Source organism: Salmo salar, chromosome ssa22, assembly GCF_905237065.1.
Source record: "Salmo salar chromosome ssa22, Ssal_v3.1, whole genome shotgun sequence".
In the NCBI taxonomy this organism is placed as follows: Eukaryota; Metazoa; Chordata; class Actinopteri; order Salmoniformes; family Salmonidae; genus Salmo; species Salmo salar.
In genome coordinates, this window is record NC_059463.1 from 32,378,938 (window position 1) to 32,402,299 (window position 23,362).

At 43.8% G+C, this 23,362-nt stretch overlaps 1 protein-coding gene across 3 annotated transcripts in view; it reads right to left on the bottom strand.

Moving 5' to 3' along the window:
* The window catches only part of LOC106583165 (inositol 1,4,5-trisphosphate receptor type 1), a 190,689-nt gene that overhangs the window by 79,396 nt on the left and 87,931 nt on the right, over nucleotides 1–23,362 (bottom strand). For all 3 annotated transcript variants that reach the window (XM_045705741.1, XM_045705740.1, XM_045705739.1), the window contains exons 20-38: nucleotides 22,740–22,991; nucleotides 22,377–22,518; nucleotides 22,103–22,256; nucleotides 21,680–21,870; nucleotides 21,323–21,455; nucleotides 21,182–21,236; nucleotides 20,877–21,042; nucleotides 18,917–19,087; nucleotides 18,340–18,420; nucleotides 18,049–18,186; nucleotides 16,464–16,589; nucleotides 16,080–16,280; nucleotides 15,567–15,818; nucleotides 15,040–15,165; nucleotides 14,641–14,769; nucleotides 7,444–7,564; nucleotides 6,919–7,103; nucleotides 5,038–5,186; nucleotides 1,551–1,662 (exon numbers count right to left, since the gene is read on the bottom strand). In XM_045705741.1, the coding sequence (XP_045561697.1) occupies nucleotides 1,551–1,662; nucleotides 5,038–5,186; nucleotides 6,919–7,103; nucleotides 7,444–7,564; nucleotides 14,641–14,769; nucleotides 15,040–15,165; nucleotides 15,567–15,818; nucleotides 16,080–16,280; nucleotides 16,464–16,589; nucleotides 18,049–18,186; nucleotides 18,340–18,420; nucleotides 18,917–19,087; nucleotides 20,877–21,042; nucleotides 21,182–21,236; nucleotides 21,323–21,455; nucleotides 21,680–21,870; nucleotides 22,103–22,256; nucleotides 22,377–22,518; nucleotides 22,740–22,991 (2,884 nt within the window). The remainder of the gene's footprint in view (nucleotides 1–1,550; nucleotides 1,663–5,037; nucleotides 5,187–6,918; nucleotides 7,104–7,443; nucleotides 7,565–14,640; nucleotides 14,770–15,039; nucleotides 15,166–15,566; nucleotides 15,819–16,079; nucleotides 16,281–16,463; nucleotides 16,590–18,048; nucleotides 18,187–18,339; nucleotides 18,421–18,916; nucleotides 19,088–20,876; nucleotides 21,043–21,181; nucleotides 21,237–21,322; nucleotides 21,456–21,679; nucleotides 21,871–22,102; nucleotides 22,257–22,376; nucleotides 22,519–22,739; nucleotides 22,992–23,362) is intronic.

Below are 23,362 nucleotides of genomic sequence, written 5' to 3' on the forward strand. Positions count from 1 at the left end.
TCCATAGCGGGGTCCCATTAGTTTGTAGCCCAAATGGTTTGGACACTACTAAACAGAATTGGCACATTGACTGTACTGACTTCAGACGAGTCTCCTGACACTTGTGGGGGTCATAGAGCAAAACGGACAACACAATAGTTTTCGGTCAAACCATTCAGATGCTACAGGCGTTTTCGTTAGAAAACCTACTTGCGGGATGTCTCATGGTCTGACAAACACCGCTATAGCTCTGCCACCTTTCACTGCAGATGCGGAAGTGCAACACCGGCAGATGTGTTTTTGTTATGTAACTTAGATTTACGCACCGGTGTGTCTAACGACTCTAGGGGGATTGAAAGGGATGTACAAATAGCTAGTGAGCTAGTTATTTTCATGAAATGAAATTTGATTTCAATAGGAACACAAGTGGCTGCCTAGCTATTATTGAAAATAACTGCAGTTTCTGCTGGTCATTGTTTTCAGGCTGTTTCAGGCATTGGTGCTAACTAGGTAATCAAGCTAAAGTTAGCTAGCTACCCCAGTTGCTAATAACATCTGTATCTAACATTTTTGATCCTGCTCGTTTGATCCTGATCTTATTTCAAATGCTCACACAGACGTTTTCCATTCGGTCAAAGAAATAATGCCTTATTACCAAAGTAGTATTGTAAACACATTTTTTTACAGCAGCTTTGACAGTGCTACTGATCATAGTGGTGGCGCTTGGCTTGCACAGCCTATATCAATTAGCGATAGCATTCTAGCCAACAACTGCTGCATCCAAAATATTTATTTTACAAAGATCACAATGAAATATAATCTTAGCAACTTTTCAAGGAAGAATCAAAACAAACATAATTGTAAGCGTATGAGAAACCCAAAAAGTTATTTTGTTTAGAAGTAATAAACATTTTAATCTAGGCTATGTTGACTGGGATGGTGTTGGCTTTCTTAATGACGCCAAGAGTCGCACGCATCCGTGTGTCGCATACTGGAAAAGGGTCTATAGAATTTTGTTATTTGTAGTGTCAAATTAAAAGCTTATTTGACGCATCAAATAGTGTTAATTGACGTGTATATTTTTGACACGCAAAGACTCAAATGGCGTTCCATAGTAAAAGGTGTTATACACAGATTGAAAAGTGTTTGGTATAATAGAAGAGGGAAATTCCATCCATTCTGAACCAATAGCTTTTCTATGAAGATGGACCATCGGGAGCTACAGTACATCTTCATGCTTGTCCTCACACATGGATGCTTTCATTGGGCCATGCAGGTTAGGTAGTGGCCAGCCAAGTATTCATGAGGTCAGTCTAGCTTGGCCAAGCTGTGTGTGTGAGTGTGTGTGTTCATTATAAAGACCCATATAATTCCATATCACATCAGAATAAATATAACACACCCAGACATTGGTTGATGAGTATTACAATGTGAGCAATCCTAAAAAGAGGAGGTTAGACACTAGACAGAACTGTTCATCGATCCAACTGTGATTGAAAGAAAGAGATGTTCTTAGATGTTCAGGGCTGCAGTTGGATGTAAGGTAAGATGTGATGTGGCTGGTGGTCTACCTTCTCTCCATATCCTCGGTCTTTGGTCATCATCTCTCGGAGGGTCTGCAGGACTTTGATACACAGCCTCTCCTCATTTTCCTCCAGCAGCTGCTTGGTGTGTTTGATCAGCCTGGGGAGAGACAGGGTCAAAGGTCACCATGGGGTCACTAATCATGGGGCTGAGGTCACAAGAGGATTGACTGGATGGGTGGGTTTGGGAGACACCATGTTGGAGTGGCGGTGTTGTGCACACATTCACATTCATGTTTTTGTTATTTAGCAGACACTCCTAACCAGAGCGACTTAACAGTCAGTGCATTCAAATAAGTTTAGTAGGAAAATGTTGACAGCTTCATTAAATAGTACCCACAAAACACCAGTCTTAATGTCAACAGTGAAGCGGCAACTCCAGGATGCTGGCCTTCTAGGCAGAGTTGCAAAGAAAAAGCCATATCTTAGACTGGCCAATAAAAAGAAAAGATTAAGATGGGCAAAAGAACACAGACACTGGACAGAGGAACTCTGCCTAGAAGGCCAGCATCCCGGATTCACCTCTTCACTGTTGATGTTGAGACTGGTGTTTTGCGGGTACTATTTAATGAAGCTGCCATTTGAGGACATGTGAGGCGCCTGTTTCTCAAACTAGACACTCTAATGTACTTGTCCTCTTGCTCAGTTGTGCACCGGGGCCTCCCATTCCTTTTTCTATTCTGGTTAGGGCCAGTTTGCGCTGTTCTGTGAAGGGAGCAGTACACAGCGTTGTACGAGATCTTCAGTTTCTTGGCAATTTCTTGCATGGAATAGCCTTCATTTCTCAGAACAAGAATAGACGGATGTGTTTCAGAAGAAAGTACTTTGTTTCTGGCCATTTTGAGCCTGTAATCGAACCCACAAATGCTGATGCTCCAGATACTGAACTAGTCTAAAGAAGGCCAGTTTTATTGCTTCTTCAACCAGAACAACAGTTTTCAGCTGTGCTAACATAATTGCAAAAGTGCTTTCTAATGATCAAAGCCTTTTAAAATGATCAACTTGGATTAGCTAACACAACGTGCCATTGGAACACATTGCTGATAATGGGCCTCTGTACGCCTATGTAGATATTCCTTTTTATTTATTTATTTATTTTTTTTTTTTTAAATCTGCCGTTTCCAGCTACAATAGGCATTTACAACATTAACAATGTCTACACTGTACTTCTGATCAATTTGATGTTACTTTAAATGGACAAAAAATGTAAAAAACTGACATTTCTAAGTGACAACAAACTTTTGAACGGTACTGAATACAGTACCAGTCCAAAGTTTGGACACACCTACTCATTCAATAGTTTTTCTTTATTTTACTGTTTTCTACATTGTAGAATAATAGTAAAGACATCAAAACTATGAAATAACACATATGGAATCATGTAGTAACCAACAAAGTGTATTTTATATTTTATATTTGAGTTCTTCAAAGTAAACACCATTTGCCTTGATGACAACTTTGCAAACTCTTGGCATTCTCTCAACCAGCTCCATGAGGTAGGAGAATGCATTTCAATTAACAGGTGTGCCTTGTTAAAAGTAAATTTGTGGAATTTCTTTCCTTCTTAATGCGTTTGAGCCAATCAGTTGTGTTGCGACAAGGTAGGGGTGGTATATAGAAGATAGCTCTATTTGGTAAAAGACCAAGTCCATATTATGGCAAGAACAACTCAGATGAGCAAAGAGAAATGACAGTCCATCATTACTTTAAGACATGAAGGTCAGTCAATGCGGATAAGTTCAAGAACTTTGTACGTTTCTTCAAGTGCAGTCACAAAAACCATCAAGCGATATTTTGAAACTGTCTCTCATGAGGACCGCCACAGGAAAGGAAGACCCAGAGTTACCTCTGCTGCAGAGGATAAGTTCATTAGTTACCAGCCTCAGAAATTACAGCCCAAATAAATACTTCAGAGTTCAAGTAACATACAAATCTCAACATCAACTGTTCAGAGGAGACTGTGTGAATCAGGCCTTCATGGTCAAATTGCTGCAAAGACACCACTACTAAAGGACACCAATAAGAAGAAGAGACTTGCTTGGGCCAAGAAACACGAGCAATGGACATTAGACTGGTGGAATCTGTCCTTTGGTCAGATGAGTCCAAATTGGAGATTTTTGTTCCAACCGCCGTGTCTTTGTGAGACACAGAGTATGGAGAAAAAAATGTATGAAATGTATGCATTCACTACTGTAAGTCACTCTGGATAAGAGCATCTGCTAAATGACTAAAATGTAAATGTGAATGGATGATCTCCGCAGGTGTGGTTCTGTGTAAGGGCTATCTGATCAAGAAGAAAGCTCCCATGCTTGTAACATGTGTGTAGAACGTACATGTAAAAAAATAAAACCTTGTAAAAACAAAGTTATTTTTGTCCTCCGAAGAGGTGAATGGGCCAAAACAAATCTAAAATAAAAAGTTTTGTAGGAAAAAACTAATCACATATCACAGTCATTGCAAGTAGAACCTTATTCATTTTGTTTATATTCACTTTTGATTGGACTTTTCTATTCAGGTGATGTCAGATGAAAATAGAAATTCACGCAGACGCATGATAAATAACAGGTTCACTCTTCCCACGACCAATAATCTTATCCACAAATGTTCTCTTTGTGAAGGCCTTGGCCTCACACAACTGTGTCACCAAATATAGGCAATGACTGATCGTACGTAATGACCGAGGTACTGTATAAAAATGACCCCCAGACAGTGTTGTCAGAATGGGGGCTTCTGTAGTTCTACTGGTGTTGCTGCTGACAGTGATTAAACAATAATGACCAAATGGAATGAATGCACGCTCTCTTCTTAGATGCTGTATTCACAGACAGATAAACAGTGGCGTGACACTACATTGATCTACCCCAAAGTCATCACAAACGCCAGCAAGGCTTAGAACCAAGTTACAGGTACAATGTACTATGCATGTATTTCAACCACTGGATGACAAATAAAATAAAAAATGTACACGTAACATAATGTATGTTTTTTACTCTTTACAGCACTAGTGAGAGGAGTCTACTACTTCAGATACACGGTCTGTGGTCAACTGAATTCAACAGGTTTGGGTGTAGGCTTGTTTAAGAATGGCCAGAGAGCTGTACACACTGCTGAAGTTAATACTGATGGAGAGTCAGAATCTAATGCAGCAATCTTCCTTGAGTTAGAGTTGGGAGATGTGGTCTATATCCCGCTTCCATCAATCTACCAGATCTATCTATTCATACGGTCGTAACACCTCCAGTGGCTTCCTGCTCTTCACCATGCAAGTTATGTTATCATGTTGAACAGAGCTGAAGGAAGTGCTTGGATGAATTCCTCCCACCAATAAATACATTCATCAAGAACTGGCAATGTGTCTCTTTAATTTGGTTTTCAATATTATTGATTTTTTTTTAACCATATGTCCATATAATATCCCAGGCACTGTATACTTTGTTTAGGGTTGGGGTGGGATTGTTAGTGTAAACACACGTACTTGCAGATGAATCCGCCACTCTCACACTTCCTGCGGGAGTCTGTGTTCTCAGGAAAGAGCAGCTCTGGCCGATGCAGCACATCCACTAGGACAGACAGCTCAGCCTGGACCAACGGACGCAGACGGTCCTCTAGAGCTGACACTATGTCCTACAGGGGGGGATAGTGAGGAAAGGAGGGAGATGGGGAGGGGGGAGGGTTAAGACAGAGACACGTACAGTGAGGGAAAAAAGTATTTGATCCCCTGCTGATTTTGTACGTTTGCCCACTTACAAAGAAATGATCAGTCTATAAATTTAATGGTAGATTTATTTGAATGGTGAGAGACAGAATAACAACAACAACAACAAATCCAGAAAAACGCATGTAAAAATGTTTTTAAATGATTTGCATTTTAATGAGGGAAATAAGTATTTGACCCCTCTGCAAAACATGACTTAGTACTTGGTGGCAAAACCCTTGTTTGCAATCACAGAGGTCAGACGTTTCTTGTAATTGGCCACCAGGTTTGCACACATCTCAGGAGGGATTTTGTCCCACTCCTCTTTGCAGATCTTCTCCAAGTCATTAAGGTTGAGGCTGACGTTTGGCAACTCGAACCTTCAGCTCCCTCCACAGATTTTCTATGGGATTAAGGTCTGGAGACTGGCTAGGCCACTCCAGGACCTTAATGTGCTTCTTCTTGAGACACTCCTTTGTTGCCTTGGCCGTGTGTTTTGGGTCATTGTCATGCTGGAATACCCATCCATGACCCATTTTCAATGCCCTGGCTGAGGGAAGGAGGTTCTCACCCAAGATTTGACGGCACATGGCCCCGTCCATCGTCCCTTTGATGCGGTGAAGTTGTCCTGTCCCCTTAGCAGAAAAACACCCCCAAAGCATAATGTTTCCACCTCCATGTTTGAGGGTGGAGATGGTGTTCTTGGGGTCATAGGCAGCATTCCTCCTCCTCCAAACACGGCGAGTTGAGTTGATGCCAAAGAGCTCCATTTTGGTCTCATCTGACCACAACACTTTCACCAGTTGTCCTCTGAGTCATTCAGATGTTCATTGGCAAACTTCAGACGGGCATGTATATGTGTTCTTGAGGAGGGGGACCTTGCAGGCGCTGCAGGATTTCAGTCCTTCACGGCATAGTGTGTTACCAATTGTTTTCTTGGTGACTATGGTCCCAGCTGCCTTGAGATCATTGACAAGATCCTCCTGTATAGTTCTGGGCTGATTCCTCACCGTTCTCATGATCATTGCAACTCCACGAGGTGAGATCTTGCATGGAGCCCCAGGCCGAGGGAGATTGACAGTTCTTTTGTGTTTCTTCCATTTGCGAATAATCGCACCAAATGTTGTCACCTTCTCACCCAGCAGCTTGGCGATGGTCTTGTAGCCCATTCCAACCTTGTGTAGGTCTACAATCTTGTCCCTGACATCCTTGGAGAGCTCTTTGGTCTTGGCCATGGTGGAGAGTTTGGAATCTGATTGATTGATTGCTTCTGTGGACAGGTGTCTTTTTTACAGGTAACAAGCTGCGGTTAGGAGCACTCCCTTTAAGAGTGTGCTCCTAATCTCAGCTCGTTACCTGTATAAAAGACACCTGGGAGCCAGAATTCTTTCTGATTGAGAGGGGGTCAAATACTTATTTCCCTCATTAAAATGCAAATCAATTTATAACATTTTTGACATGCGTTTTTCTGGATATTTCTGTTGTTATTCTGTCTCTCACTGTTCAAATAAACCTACCATTAAAATTATAGACGGATCCTTTCTTTGTCAGTGGGCAAATGTACAAAATCAGCAGGGGATCAAATACTTTTTCCCCCACTGCAAACCATACAGTTGGATGCGTTTAAAAGGACGGACGGACTCACAAACACAGTGTACCCACCTGCAGTCTCTCAATGATGTTCCTGTAGTCTCGTGAAGCGGTCAGTACCGAGTCTCTGCGGGCAGCATTGCGGGCAGACATTCTCCAGGACATCGCTGTCTTCTGGATGATGTTGTTGGACTTCACAAACAGGTTGTTCACCTGGCTGTCCAGATCCACTGGGATGGCGATGGCTCGCCCTTTAGCTGTCACACACCAAGAAAGCCAAATAATGTGTGTGTAGAGGTCTTACAGACAGTATGATACAACACTCATCTTTAGAGTACATCCCAATCATAATACCACTGCCTCATCAGGGGATTTGACTAACAAAAGAACAACAAATTACTAACATCAAGTTGGATTTCTTTGAAAACATACATAAATAAAGTGTTATATAGCATGTCAAATCTATACATACACCAGAGTAGTTCATTGAACTACTTATTACTTTGAGTTGTCTTTGTTAGATTAGTTAGTTGATGATATAAATCAGAGCTACAGTAGTGTTGGGGGTTAGTGTTAGGAATGTGTTGTCCTCCTTACCCACGTCAGACAGCACCTTGATACAGCTCTCCACTGAGCCCTTCTGAACTGGGACCAGCCAGTTACAGTGATACACTCTGAACACTGCCTGTAACTGCTGAACAAACACAGGCTGTCTGGTCTGGGGACAGGGAGAAGGTAGAGGGAGAAGGTTAATAATAAGTTATAAAACAGATCAACTATACTGAACAAAAACATAAACGCAACGTGTTGGTCCCATGTATCATGAGCTGAAATAAAACATCACTGAAATTTTCGATAAGCACAAAACGTTTACTTTTCTCAAATGTTACACACAAATTTGTTTACATCCCTGTTAATGAGCATTTCACCTTAGCCAAGATAATCCATCCACCTGACAGGGGTGGCATATCAAGAAGCTGATTAAACAGCATGAAATGTAAAAACTGTCAAATGTAAAATCATTACACATGCGCTGGGGACAATAAAAGGCCACTAAAATGTGCAGTTTTGTCACACAAATCCATGCCACAGATGTCTCAAGTTTTGAGGGAGCGTGCAATTGGCATGCTGACTGCAGGAATGTCCACCAGAGCTGTTGCCAGAGAACTGAATGTACATTTTTCTACCATAAGCCGACTAAAGTCGTTTTAGAGAATCAGTCAGTACGTCCAACCAGTCTCACAACCGCAGACCATCTGTGACCATGCCCAGGACCTCCACATCTGGCTTCTTCACCTGCAGGATGGTCTGAGACCAGCCACCCGGATAGCTGATGAACCTGTGGGTTTGCACAACCAAAGAATTTCTGCACAAACTGTCAGAAACCATCTCAGGGAAGCTCATCTGCTTGCTCGTCGTCCTCACCAGGGTCTTGACGTTGTAACTGACTGCAGTGGGCAAATGCTCACCTTCGATGGCCACTGGCACGCTGGAGAAGTGTGCTCTTCAGGGATGAATACCAGATTCAAATGTACCGGGCAGATGGCAGACAGCGTGTATGGTGTCGTGTAGGCGATATGCTGATGTCAACGTTGTGAACAGAGTGCCCCATCGTGGCGGTAGAGTTATGGTATGGGCAAGCATATGCTACAGACAACGAACAAAATAGAATTTTATCGATGGCAATTTGAATGCACAGAGATACCGTGATTCTGAGGCCCATTGTTGTGCCATTCATTTGCCGCCATCACCTCATGTTTTAGCATGATAATGCACAGCCCCATGTCCCAAGATCTATACACAATTCCTGGAAGCTGAAAATATCCCAGTTCTTCCATGGCCTGCATACTGAGACAGATCACCCATTGAGCATGTTCGGGATGCTTTGGATCAATGTGTACGACAGGGTGTTCCAGTTCCCGCCAATATCCAGCAATTTCGCACAGCCATTGAAGTGGAGTGGGACAACATTCCACAGGCCACAATCAAAAGCCTGATCAACTCTATGCAAAAGGAGATGTCACGCTGCATGAGGCGAATGGGGGTCACACCAGATACTGACTGGTTTTCTGATCCACGCTCTTACCTTTTAAAAAAAAGTTATCTGTGACCAACAGATGCATATCTGTATTCCCAGCCATGTGAAATCCATAGATTTTGGCCTAATTCATTTATTTCAATTGACTGATTTCCTTATATCAACAGTAACTCAGTAAAATCTTTGAAATTGTTACATGTTGTGTTTACATTTTGGTTCAGTGTAGATAATACTATAAGGTCTATAGAACCATGCTATTGTACACCTAACAGGAATGTTTCCAACTCACACTTAATATCAAGTCTCCACCATTACAAATCAAAATGTACACCTAACCCTGTGAAACAACATGATGGCACACATGGGAAATCTGCCTCAGATTCTGCTGCATCCTCACAACCTGTTACCTTACACCACAAACCCCTCCCCCTTCTGACTGTGGTAGGGTAGAGGGGGAGGGGTGATAACACCTGTAACCAGGCCAGCAGGGTGGAGGTGAAGAATCTAACTGCTGGGTTTAGCGGCAGTTAGCTTTCCCATGTGAAACACCAGGTACCAACATCACACCGTCATATTGCCCCAGCCCACCCAAACTCATGTGTGACACCACAGTGACAACACCCTGTCAGACCAACTGAACATGACTAAACATAAATAGTTTGTATTCAGACAAAAATTGGAGAGGAAACATTGCATGTGTGCTAGGGTTGTTTAACCCTACCAACACCAGCTGAGGTAATGGGATGGAAAAACACTTGCACCTGCATACTCACGCACGAAACATTAGCACCCAGATGTGTGTGGTCCCCATTCCAATAAATGTAAATAAAATACCTCTATCATTTTCCCCAAAAGAGGATGAAAACAGTCAGAAAATAAAACAATTGTCAGTGACAATATTCAGGACAAGCCACTTGATAACCCGATATGTCACCTCTCTTACAGTCTCTACACCAGGGATTATCAAGTAGAATGAGACGCGGGATGATTTTTTCTTGAGCGGATGGTCAGGGGGCCGGAATATAGTTACAAATATTTTGTTGACTGCAAATTGACCGTAAAAAGCCCAAACAGATATAACATTTGACTAAAACATAATCACATTACATTTGTATACGATCACATCTCTCTATTGTGCGTGGGAATACTTGCAGCTGATTTTGCTGTTGTCTTTACAGTATTCTGTCCAAAAATAAAAAATAAAATTGTTCAGAAAACTTGGGGGGCCAAATAAAATCACCTGTGGGCCAAATTTGGCCAGGAGGCAACCAGTTGGGGAAACCTGCTCTACACACTGGTGCAGATGCCCATAATAATCAACTCTTACCCTACGAGGTCCGGAGCCTGCTAGTTTTCTGTTCTACATGATAATTAATTGCACCCACCTGGTGTCACAGGTCTAAATCAGTGCATGATTAGAAGGGAACAATGAAAACGATGCAATGGAACTGGCTTCATGGCCCAGAGTTCAGTTTGAGGGGTCTAGAAGGTCTAATGTCTTTAATTCTAGGAATTGAAGAGCGAGCCGTTTACCAAGAAGTACAAGAACGGACATTGAACACAATGATCAACAATTACTGCATGTTGTCTACCAAGGATATGACTGTACAACAGGAAAACGCCACACTAATCATTACAGACGGTCACAGGAAGAGGCTACAGCCCTCTAAGGCTAGGATGATGACTAACTCCATGTTCCAGGATGAAAGACAGAAATGGCAAACGAGGTTGAAGGAACTGAGGGAAGGAGGTGTGTACTGGCTTTCTCTGACAGTACGTCACTCTATGTTCAGGGAAGGGATGCATTTTAAAACCGTATTGCTAGCACACACCACACACCTGGTCTAGAGTTCTGTGAATCACCATCTACATTCTCAGAAATTGGTAGGAATCACTTAAGAGCCTATAGCTTAAACCAATTTGAATTCAATCACTTTTTGACAGCATCCCTTTTTTGATTTAAACAAAACTTTCTATACATGTTTGCCCACGGAAAACGTTTCTTTTTAGACCTGAAATCAGGATATATCCAGGCTGCATCCGGCCGTGATTGGGAGTCACGTGATTGGGAGTCCCCTGCATCATTTCCGGCCGTGATAGTAGTCCGGGTTTGGCCAGGGTAGGCCGTCATTGTAAATAAGAATTTGTTCTTAATAACTGACTTGCCTAGTTAACATTTTTTTTAAAGAATATATATATATAAAAAGGTGATCAAAGTTGACCCATTATGCATACCATGAGACATTCATGTCTTCATCACTGGAAAAGATAAACCGGTGAGTTTGATATCATTTAAAAGCTTACAAACATTGTTGTAAAACTACATTTTTCTTGAAAAAAATAATTTGTAATATTTTTTCTTTATTTTTAAACCTTTAATGTCAATTATCTAAAAATGCATAAACTCAGATAAAAAAAAAAAAAAATGGCATATATTGAAGCTTAGACCCTATTTCACATCATCTGAGGTTTTTGTGTTGTGCCCGCCAACGCTTGAGATACAACATGCTCTTAAATACAGGGTGGGTGTCATTTCAATCATATAAATAGAATTCATAGAATGGACCAATCCCTTCAGACTACTACAATTTAGCTGGTACACCATTGATATGTACAGTACATTCAGAAAGTATTCAGAACCCCTGACTTATTTCTCATCAATATACACACACAATAGCCCATAATCACAAATTGAAAATATGTTTTTAGACATTTTTGCAAATGTATTAAAAATAGAACACAGAAATACATTTACATAAGTATTCAGACCCTTTGCTATGAGACTCGAAATTGAGCTCCGGCGTATCTGGTTTCCATTGATCATCCTTGAGATGTTTCTACAACTTGATTGGAGTCCACCTGTGGTAAATTCAATTGACTGGACATGATTTGGAAAGGAACACACCTGTCTATATAAAGGTCCCACAGTTGTCAGTGCATGTCAGAGCAAAAACCAAGCCATGAGGTCGAAAGAACTGTCCGTAGAGCTCCGAGACAGGATTGTGTCGAGGCACAGATCTGGGGAAGGGTACCAAAACATTTCTGCAGTATTGAAGGTCCCCTTGAACACAGTGGCCTCTATCATTCTTAAAATGGAAGTTTGGAACCACCAAGACTCTTCCAAGAGCTGGCCGCCAGACCAAACTGAGCAATCGGGGGAGAAGGGCCTTGGTCAGGGAGGTGACCAAGAACCTGATGGTCACCCTGACAGAGCTCCAGAGTTCCTCTGTGGAGATGGGAGAACCTTCTAGAAGGACAACCATCTCTGCAGCACTCTACCAATCAGGCCTTTATGGTAGAGTGGCCAGAGAGAAGACACTCCTCAGTAAAAGGCACATGACATCCCGCTTGAAGTTTGCCAAAAGGCACCTAAAGGACTCTGGGACCATGAGAAATAACATTCTCTGGTCTGATGAACCCAAGATTGAACTCTTTGGCCTGAATGCCAAGCATCACGTCTGGAGAAAACCTGGCACCATCCCTATGGCGAGGCATGCCGGTGGCAGTATCATGCTGTGGGGATGTTTTTCAGCAGCAGGGACTGGAAGACTAGTCAGGATCGAGGGAAAGATGAACGGAGCAAAGTACAGAGATCCTTGATAAAAACCTGCTCAGGACCTCAGACTGGGGCGAAGGTTCACCTTCCAACAGGATAACTACCCTAAGGACACAGCGAAGACAACGCAGGAGCGGCTTCGGGACAAGTCTCTGAATGTCCTTGAGTGGCCCAGCCAGAGCCCGGACTTGAACCCGATCGAACATCTCTGGAGATATCTAAAAATAGCTGTGCAGCGATGCTCCCCATCCAACCTGATATAGCTTGAGAGGATCTGCAGAGAAGAATGAGAGAAACTGCCAAAATACAGGTGTGCCAAGCTTGTAGAGTCATACCCAAGAAGACTCGAGGCTGTAATCACTGCTAAATGTGCTTCAACAAAGTACTGAGTAAAGGGTCTGAATACTTATGTAAATGTGATATTTAAGTAATTGTTTTTGTTAAAATTAATAAAAACCTGTTTTTGCTTTGTCATGATGGGGTATAGTGTGTAGATTGATTAAATTGTTTTTCCCCCTCATCAATCAATTATAGAATAAGGCTGTAACGTAACAAAATGTGGAAAAAGTCAGAGATAGCTTATCAGAGATACTCTACCTCAGGCGAGCAAAACAGAGACTTCCTTAGATTTTGTGCACCAGCTGTTGTTTACAAATATACATAGTCCTCCGCCCTTTGTCTTACCAGAAGCCGCTGTTCTATCCTGCCGAAAAAGCTTAAAACCCGGGAGGTGTTTTTGAATCATGTTGTCGTTCAGCCATGACTCGGTGAAACATAAGATATTACAGTTTTAATGTCCTGTTGGTAGGATATACATGCTCGTAGTTTGTCTATTTTATTATCTATTGATTGTACGTTGACTAATAGGACCGGTGGTAAAGGTAGATTACCCTCTTGGTGACGGATCTTTACAAGGCACCTGGACCCTCGTCCACGATATCTCCATCTTTTCCTCCTGCGAATGCCAGGGATGAGGGCCCTGTTGGGCTTCCGAAGTAAATCCTTCCTTTCCGACTCATTGAAGAATTCTTCCAGTATGGGGTGAGTAATCGCTGCCCTGATGTCAAGAAGCTCTTTTCGGTCATAAGACACGGTGGCAGAAACATTACGTACAAAATAAGTTACAAATAACGTGAAAAAGCATGCACATTATCACAATTGGTTACAGAATCGTAAAACGGCAGCCATCTCCTTCGGCGCCATTATTATCGCCATTATTCAAGTCAGCATTCTCTGGTGTGTTATTCCCATTTTAGTACATTTATCAGCCAAACATGACACCCACCCTGTATTCAAAAGCATGTTGTGTCTCAACAACGTATGTGTATATACAAATAAAATAAAAATCGGAGTTCACGCTTTTAGATAATTGATGTTAAAGGTTAAAAAGTCGATGTTCTATTAAAAAAAAATGTTCAAGAAATTATAAAATAGTTTGATTAACCCTGTTAGTAAGCTTTTAAATGATGTCAAACTCAACTGTTTCATCTTTTCCAGCGAAGAACACATGGCTGTCTCATGGTATGGTGGGGTATGCAAATGGGAACTCTTTGAGCACCTTTATCTATTGAATGTTTTGGTATTAAGGTAAAAAAAATGCACTTTCTGAGCACTTCTACAATGGTCAAATATGTATGGATGGTTCTGTTCAAATCAAAGGAGGTGCTGTCAAAAAGTGATTGAATTCAAATGGATTCACCATATAAGTAGGTAGTTGGAGAAGGGAGTGGGGTGATGGATGGAGGGAGGGAGGGGACATACTGTATGCATATGTGGTTAAATGTAGATTTGGTGACTATTAGTATATCTATCCATATTTACAAACATGGTCCTGGCCACCTACACTATACAATGAAGTGATGAAAGAGAGGGAGGGGGCTGGGGGTTAAAGGTAACATAAGCTAGTTGTGGGAGGGGCTATGTTAGGAGAGAGACCGGTGCCTCTTGGGAGCTACACTATCTACAGAGATATTTTTGGTAATTATTAAACCTTCAACCATGACATTAGCACGGATTTACTCCGAGGCGAGCCAAACCAAGCTTTACTGAGCCGGCCTGGTTACACATCCACCACTGTCCTTTTCAGGATGGTTTCAACAATGTGAAAAGAAAATATCTGGTCCAACACAATTTGGTTTCGTTCGACACAATCATGTAAAATGGATAACATAGTGGTTAGTTGTTGGTTGCCAGTGGTTACCTGCAGGCTGGTGGACTGGTCGGAGAAGGGTGAGCTGAAGAAGGTGGTCACGATGCCCATGACGGTCTCGGTCACGTAGCTCTCCAGGACCGTGTCGGCGTGTTTGCGGTCACTCGTGTTGTTGCACACCTGCAGAGGTCACAAGGTCAAGAAGGTGACCACAACTCATTCCTGTTTCACCTGCAGTTGTACTGCACTTATAACATCTATACAGTCTGAATACTGAAATGAATGCAGGCCTACGTACAGTATAGTATAGTACAGGAGGATAAACTGTGTAATGCTAATAATTATACTATTGTGCTCCAATGATTCCTTGTAAATTAGTTTCATTGAAACCCTGACCCATACTCATCAGTCATTCAGACATAGAATTATTGTGTAAGTGTTGTCCCTCACCCTGCAGATGTCCACCAGGAAGTTCTCAAAGAGCTTCCACATGTGGTTGCTGGTGTAGATCTCCTTCATCTCCACCTCTGTGTCCACATAGCAGTGGTTCAGGAAGTTGATGTAGGCTATCTTCACCTGGAAAGGACAGGATTAAATACCATCATTACACCCTGTCTGTGCCCCTAGGAGTTGTTTTACAATGAAGATGAATGCATCTTGATTGTAGCTTTGGTCTGGGCTGGAGTAGAGTGACATGATGTTAGTTGACATGGTTATACTGGGTTTGTCCCCATAGAGTGAGGCTCAAAACTGTCTAACACAGAGAAGATGACAGCTAGTGGACAATTAGTTGTCCACGAGAGTGAAACGGGGACGAGGGCATACAGGCCTTTGTGGGGACGGTTAGTTGATCATTGGTACTGTTGGCTTGTGATGTCTTGGGGACCCATAGCCCCCTGCTCTAGACCTTCAAGTCTAACCCTAACCCCCACCCTTCTATCTCTCTGCATCTTCCATCCTTCATCTCCTCAGCTCACCTCAGGGATGCAGTCCTCGTGGGTGACCACCCTCACTATGTCGTCCAGAGGCAGCAGAGAGTTACATTTGATCTCAGTGTAGACGTTCTTTCCCTCAGTGCAGACAGCCAGCAGCTCTACCAGGTGGATGTGGTACATCAGAGGACTGTTCTGATCCATACGGTCCCGCTCCGACCGCATCATCGTCACCAGGGTCTGGAAGGACGCACGGTCGTTGTAGAACACCAGCACATCCTCGCCAGCGTTCACCAGCTATGGAGGAGAGAGGGACAGAAAATAAAGAAAAAATATAGAGAGTCAATGGAGGGTACAGGGCAGGTTGGAAAGGGATGGTCAAATATGTCCGAATGGGATTTGTTGGTGATGGACTTGAGCTGCATATGATTTGGTATTAAGGTATTAAGTTGTAGAAATAGACAACTCTTTTAGAATGACAAATGAACTGTCTTGAAAAGAGTCAACTAGACTGAAACGTTGACAAATACACATGCTGAAGTTATTATTGAGAAAGACCTCAGCCATGACGATGTCCTGACACTTCTTAATGAACTTGCTCTCGGCCTTGACAATGGTCTGCAGGAACTTGAGGTACTGGACGTTGCGGCCGTGTGTCTCGATGCAGTGGACAAAGTGCTGCACCACTCGCTCATTGATCTCACTGCACAGCTGGAAGTTATTCATGAAGATATGCTGCATGGTGACTGCCTCGAGGATCTGAAGGGGGGGAAGAGAGAGACGAGGGGGAGGGAGAGAGAGCAAAAGAGGGAGGGAGACACAGAAGAGACAGAGAGAGAGAGAGAAAGAGTAGAAGAGATGGTTAGAGTAAGACAGTGTTAATGTCATGGTAAGAGTACGAACAGTGGTGAGGTCATGGTGAGTCAGTGTAGTCTGTCTCACCCCAGGGTTGAGGAACAGGTTGATGTGTTTGTGGAGCAGAGCCTGGTTCTGCTGGTTCCCTGCACAGAAGTTCTGCAGGAACTGGTGGGCCAGCTTCATGATCTCCTGCATACGCACATCCTCCCCCTGGAGACAACACCGAGGATGAAAGGATGGAGAGCACACAAACACACCTCTACAAACACGCCCACACAAACACACCTCTACAAACACGCCCACACAAACACGCCCACACAAACACGCCCACACAAACACGCCTCTACAAACACGCCCACACAAACACGCCCACACAAACACGCCCACACAAACACGCCCACACAAACACGCCACACAAACACGCCTCTACAAACACGCCTCTACAAACACGCCTCTACAAACACGCCTCTACAAACACGCCTCTACAAACACGCCCCTACAAACACGCCCACACAAACACACCTCTACAAACACACCCACACAAACACACCTCTACAAACACACCTCTACAAACACACCCACACAAACACACCTCTACAAACACACCTCTACAAACACACCTCTACAAACACACCTCTACAAACACACCCACACAAACACACCTCTACAAACACACCCACACAAACACACCTCTACAAACACGCCCACAAACACACCTCTACAAACACACCTCTACAAACACGCCCACACAAACACGCCCACACAAACACGCCCACACAAACACGCCCACACAAACACACCTCTACAAACACGCCCACACAAACACACCTCTACAAACACGCCCACACAAACACACCTCTACAAACACGCCCACACAAACACACCTCTACAAACACGCCCACACAAACACACCTCTACAAACACGCCCACACAAACACACCTCTACAAACACGCCCACACAAACACACCTCTACAAACACGCCCACACAAACACACCTCTACAAACACGCCCACACAAACACACCTCTACAAACACGCCCACACAAACACACCTCTACAAACACGCCCACACAAACACACCTCTACAAACACGCCCACACAAACACACCTCTACAAACACGCCCACACAAACACACCTCTACAAACACACCTCTACAAACACACCCACACAAACACACCTCTACAAACACGCCCACACAAACACACCTCTACAAACACGCCCACACAAACACACCTCTACAAACACGCCTCTACAAACACGCCCACACAAACACACCTCTACAAACACGCCCACACAAACACACCTCTACAAACACGCCCACACAAACACACCTCTACAAACACGCCCACACAAACACACCTCTACAAACACGCCAACACCACGCCCCACACAAACACACCTCTACAAACACGCCCACACAAACACACCTCTACAAACACGCCCACACAAACACACCTCTACAAACACGCCCACACAAACACACCTCTACAAACACGCCCACACAAACACACCTCTACAAACACGCCCACACAAACACACCTCTACAAACACGCCCACACAAACACACCTCTACAAACACGCCCACACAAACACACCTCTACAAACACGCCCACACAAACACACCTCTACAAACACGCCCACACAAACACAAATCTACAAACACAGTACCTTCTCATAGGGGATCTGCAGTAACTCCAGCACCACGGTGTGAGCACCCATGTTCCTGAGGAGTCTCTGCTGCTGCTTCTTACTCTTCCTGCCGGACAGACTCTCCTGAACACACAGCCTGCTGAGACGCAGCAGAATCTACACACACACACACACACACACACACACACAGTCAACACGTGTAGACAGAGGGGCTAGCTTCACTACGTTTTAACCATAGATCTATCTGTCCCAGATACTTATATGATAATACAGTATAATGAAAAGTTAAAAAGACAGTTTAGACTTCACCTCCTTCACCACTCTGTAGTTGTAGCTGCTGGTGCTCTCTGGTTTCTTTGGTTTGTCTGAGCCACTTGAGTTGGAGTCACCCTAAAGAACAAGACCATTAGCCAATGCATCTCTCCCAAAGGATAGCTAGCAGGCTAACACCAACGCTCTATTGCCATAGTTTTACACACAGAGCTAAGCAGTAGGTGGCTAACTCCTGTTCTGTGGTTGCCTACTACTGTACCTTCTTGGACTGCTACCGTACCTTCTTGGACTGCTACCGTACCTTCTTGGACTGCTACCGTACCTTCTTGGACTGCTACCGTACCTTCTTGGACTGCTACCGTACCTTCTTGGACTGCTACCGTACCTTCTTGGACTGCTACCGTACCTTCTTGGACTACTACCATAACTTCTTGGACTACTACCATACCTTCTTGGACTACTACCGTACCTTCTTGGACTATTAGAGTCCTGCATGTTGGAGCTCATAGCCTAAGATATTCACTTGTACCCTGCAATCACACCTGCAACCCTGTACATGTGCCTATCAAACACTCTAAATCTACTACTGTACCTTCTCGGACTACTACCGTACCTTCTTGTTTTGAGACTCGGCAGAGTGTTCCCCAGTGTCCATGCCCTCGTCTGGCCCCAGTCTCTTGTAGACCCACAGCTCAGACTTCTCCACAATGGAGCGTAGCTGGTCCAGGTCTGACTTGATCTGTTTGTAGTTCTCCACATCCTGACTGGTCACCAGCAACTGGACCTGGAGGCATGGGCAACACACCAGTAGGACACCAGTATGGAGGATACCAGATGTGGGATGGTTGCATGGTGTTTATGATTAGAGATGAACAAGAGTTTTACCTGGTCATGTGACTGGACTAGGATCAACTCTGGGCCCTAGTTGGAGTGTATATCTACAGGTTTTCCTGGTCAGGTCATGGAGTCATTTACTGGTCAAGCATGACTGAAGCCCTACCAGGTACTTCTAGACTGTTAGGATAATTGGAATTACTCTAAGAATATTAGGTAAGTGAGTAATGGGCTCATTGGTAGGCTATTCTGTACGTATGACAGTATGACTAATAGGACTACATTTAACATTTTAGTCATTTAGCAGACTTTCGTATTCAGAGAAACACACAATAAGTGCATAATAATATGTCCAAATAAGTAGAGGTGTGGACTCGAGTCACATGACTTGGACTCGAGTCAGACTCTAGTCACAAATATGATGACTGGCAACTCGACTTTGACTTTAACACCAATGACTCGTGACTTAACTTAGACTTGAGCCTTTTGACTCGAACTGACTTGATACCTTCCCGAAGCCCAAATATTAAAAATGATGCTATTAAAAAAAGTGTGCAGCGCATCAACTCTTCATTTAACGGATTACAGTTTGAATCGGACAGCAGCCAATCAAATTGTGCCAGCTGAGAAAAAGTTGCGCGTGGCAGTGCAGAGGAACATCGGTGGGTGAATTCAGATGGAGCCCTTGGAAAGATGATACCCCAAATTATTATTTTCGGATATAAAGACTATGCTGTAGTCAACAAAAAAACGGATTACAACTTGCAAAACATGCGGTAAAACAATTACAGATGGAGGCGCAACAACTTCCAACTTTGTTCGACATTTGAAGCTGCACAAAGAACGGTAAGTCATGGCTAATATAGCCGACAGATATATATAACTTTGCTAGTGTAGCATGTAGGCTAACGTAACGTTAAATCAATGAGCAGTCAGCCAGTCCCAGTCAGTCAGTCAATGCGGGAACGTGATCATTGCACCAAAGATTGAGCTACAACTGGCTAGGCAGTTAGTGGCCTAAATCCTGCCTGATGTTACTGCTGTTCCTAAAACCATTGACATACGTTAGCCTACTGTAACCACACACAGAGAGTGTGTGTGTGTGTGTGTTAAGTTTGAGCGATTGTGTACAAGCCTACATTGCACGATTGCGCCCCCATAGCGATCCTCAATCACTATGAGGGGGCGGGTCTTTCTCATGGGCTACCCATGTATTCCCATGGGAAAATAATGTTTATTTGGAAAGTAATAAATATATATATATTGAAAAGCATTCATGATTTGCGTAAATGTATTATACAAACTATTGCTCTTGTTAAAAATATGAAATGGTATTACATTTGGTGAAGAGCACATTACGACTTGTTTAGGACTCGAAACTCAAAGTTTAAGACTTGAGACTTGATTCGGACTTGTCTGTCTTGACTTGGGACTTGAGTGCTAAGAGTTGAGACTTACTTGTGACTTGTAAAACAAAGTATAGCTAATGGGTATGCTTTTGTGATGAATGAATCAGCTCAAAACCCTGGTCTTTCTGTTTATACAATCTACTCATGCATTTAGAATTGGCTACTATAAATGAGATGTGGGTCATCATTTCTATTATATTACATTAGGCGGGTGAAGGTCAGTACATTTCTTTACTGCAGGTCAGATGCGGATCAAAAAGATCCCTGGCCCATGCATCATTAGTATATACAGTATACTAGCTATATGGTGGGTGGGTAGCAGTAGAGTACCTGTTTGAAGGCCTGTAGAACCTCCTGTCTCTGGCTGAAGTGTCTGAAGAGCAGGTGGAGGGCTCGGGACACCAGGGGAGGGTAGTCATGCATGGTCAGGTGGAGGAGGACCCTCAGGAAGGTCCTACCACCATCGTCATCTAGGTCCAACGGAGTATTCTCCTCACTGGGTGTGGGCACACAAGCACACATATTTGAACACATTCACAAACACACACAACAAACAATTGGCCATGCCAAGTATGAAAAATGAACTGAAATGAGCCAGACTAATTGTTGCAGGTTTAGCATATCACAACAGTTACCTTCCACCAAATATCCCCTCTGCCTGCTCCTCTATGTTCTCAAAGTCCAGAGCTCCTGAGAAAACAATTCAGTGACCTTAGTAACACACAAAGAGGTGTCACGCCAAGTGATGGCTGGCATAAGATGAATTCTTCTCCTACCTGGCATGTTGTTTGGTCCCTCATGGGTTCCTGCTATAGACAGATCAGACTGGGAGTTGCTCTCATCAAACTCCCTCTTAAAGATACACAGGAGACAGGAGATCCGGTAGTCCAGACGCACATTCAGAATGAACTGCAGAGAGATGGGAGGAACATGACACAGACTAAATGAGTAAGACTATTGTATAGTAGAGGGACTATATTTGGATAAGCAATGGGGGTTATGGATGAGTGGTTGGGGTTAAGGAAGGTAAACAAGTTTGGGGGTAGGACATTTGCAAAGGAGTGTATACAGTATGTCCACTGCATGTATGCATCGATAGTGATGTGTGTGTATGTGTGTGTGCGCCTTTCTACCTGTAGTATCTCTATGATCTTGAGCTTGGTGTCCATGACAAGGATGTCCTGTTTCTCCGGCTCTGTTTGGGTCTTGACCTGGTCCCCGTTGGGGGGGTTGATGGGGTTGGTGGGCAGGAAACCCCCTCCTCTCAGGACCACCTGGGTCATCAGCTCCCCCACTCCGTGGATGGAGCGCATCACGTTACTGCCTGGAAACGCACACAGGAACACATGACTGGGCCAACCATCATGTATTAGAGAGCACAATTGTTCGGTCCTTTGTTGGCCATGTGGTGAATAATGCTCAAGCTCAGGGTTGCAAAATCCCAGAATCTCTGAGAAAAACGTTAGGAATGTTTCTGGAAATGTGCAACTCTATTCAAGCCCCACTGGTGTTTGATCTTTCACCCCTCTGGGGGGCAGTGTGTTACTGTGTCCTACCTTTAGTCTCGTCTCCCTTCTCCAGCTTGTTGATGGGGAAGATGGTGCTGACGTGGACACAGTCCAGGATGGCCAGTAGGATCTTGGTCAGCCTCAGCAGGTCACTGAAGTTGTAGAAGCCAAAGTAGATGAGGTTCCTGGATAGATTCACTACCTGGGAACAGACCGAAAGAGATGGGAAGAGAGAACAAAGCTAGTGCAAATCCATGTCCTACTGAGACTCATTCCGCTATGACCAATAGGGGTTGAGTCTCCAGATGGACTGACCAATTACCTCGAAGGTGAGTTTGTTCTTCTCCTTGTCGGCGAATGGGAAGCTCTGACACACCACGTCTCTCAGGTAGTTCTCGACAAACTCCATGGTCAGGGCAAAACGCTCCTTGATCTCATCCTTGGATGTGCCGTCGTTGTCATAGCTGGGACCAAGGGATACAGGTAGGGGACAGGTGACAACTTATGACTCTAACGCTTACCATGTTAATGCTACTCTCACACTACACAAGACTGATAAGGCTATGACATTGTATTCACTCCTTCACTCCATTGGGCATGCTAGTCATTGCTTTCCTCAAACCTGATAGGCCATTGTCCCAGCTACTAAATACTTTCCCCAACCCTGATAGGCCCTGCCACTCACTCGTCAATGGCGATCTCGGAGGGGATCTCAGACCAGAGGCGGGCATACTTTACAGGCGTGACCTGTTCCTGGGGGTCGCGGTCCACATGCATGTGCAGCATCATGCGGCAGAAGGAGGCGCGCAGGTCGTAAGGCAGGTCCTCATCAGACATGCAGCGCAGGATCAAGTCCACGTCCAGCTGGCCAGAGATCTTATTGATGGCCAAGTACTGACGATCCAGACACATCCGCGCAAACAGGTTCAGCTGGTACCTGGGAGAGAGAGGAGTAGGGACAGGGGCATCACTGCTTAGACATTTAGAGACACAGAGGCAAGGAGGGAGACAACAAACAGAAAGGTTAACGGTGCATGCTGATTCTCTACTTCCTGGTACTTTATTAATCAATTCATATCATTCGTTAAAAGTGGACTATGAATGATTTCATTTATATTGGACCTTTTCCAAGTACTCATAGGAACTTCTAAGGGGAGAGGGGGTGTGTACTTACCTCATCCACTCCCAATGTACAAGACCCCATTTCCAAAAGCAAGGATGAAACCCACATATACACACACTAGCATCTCGACCAACACAGAAGTTATTCACCGTCTACAGTCACAGACAGTAAAGAGGAGAAAAGGC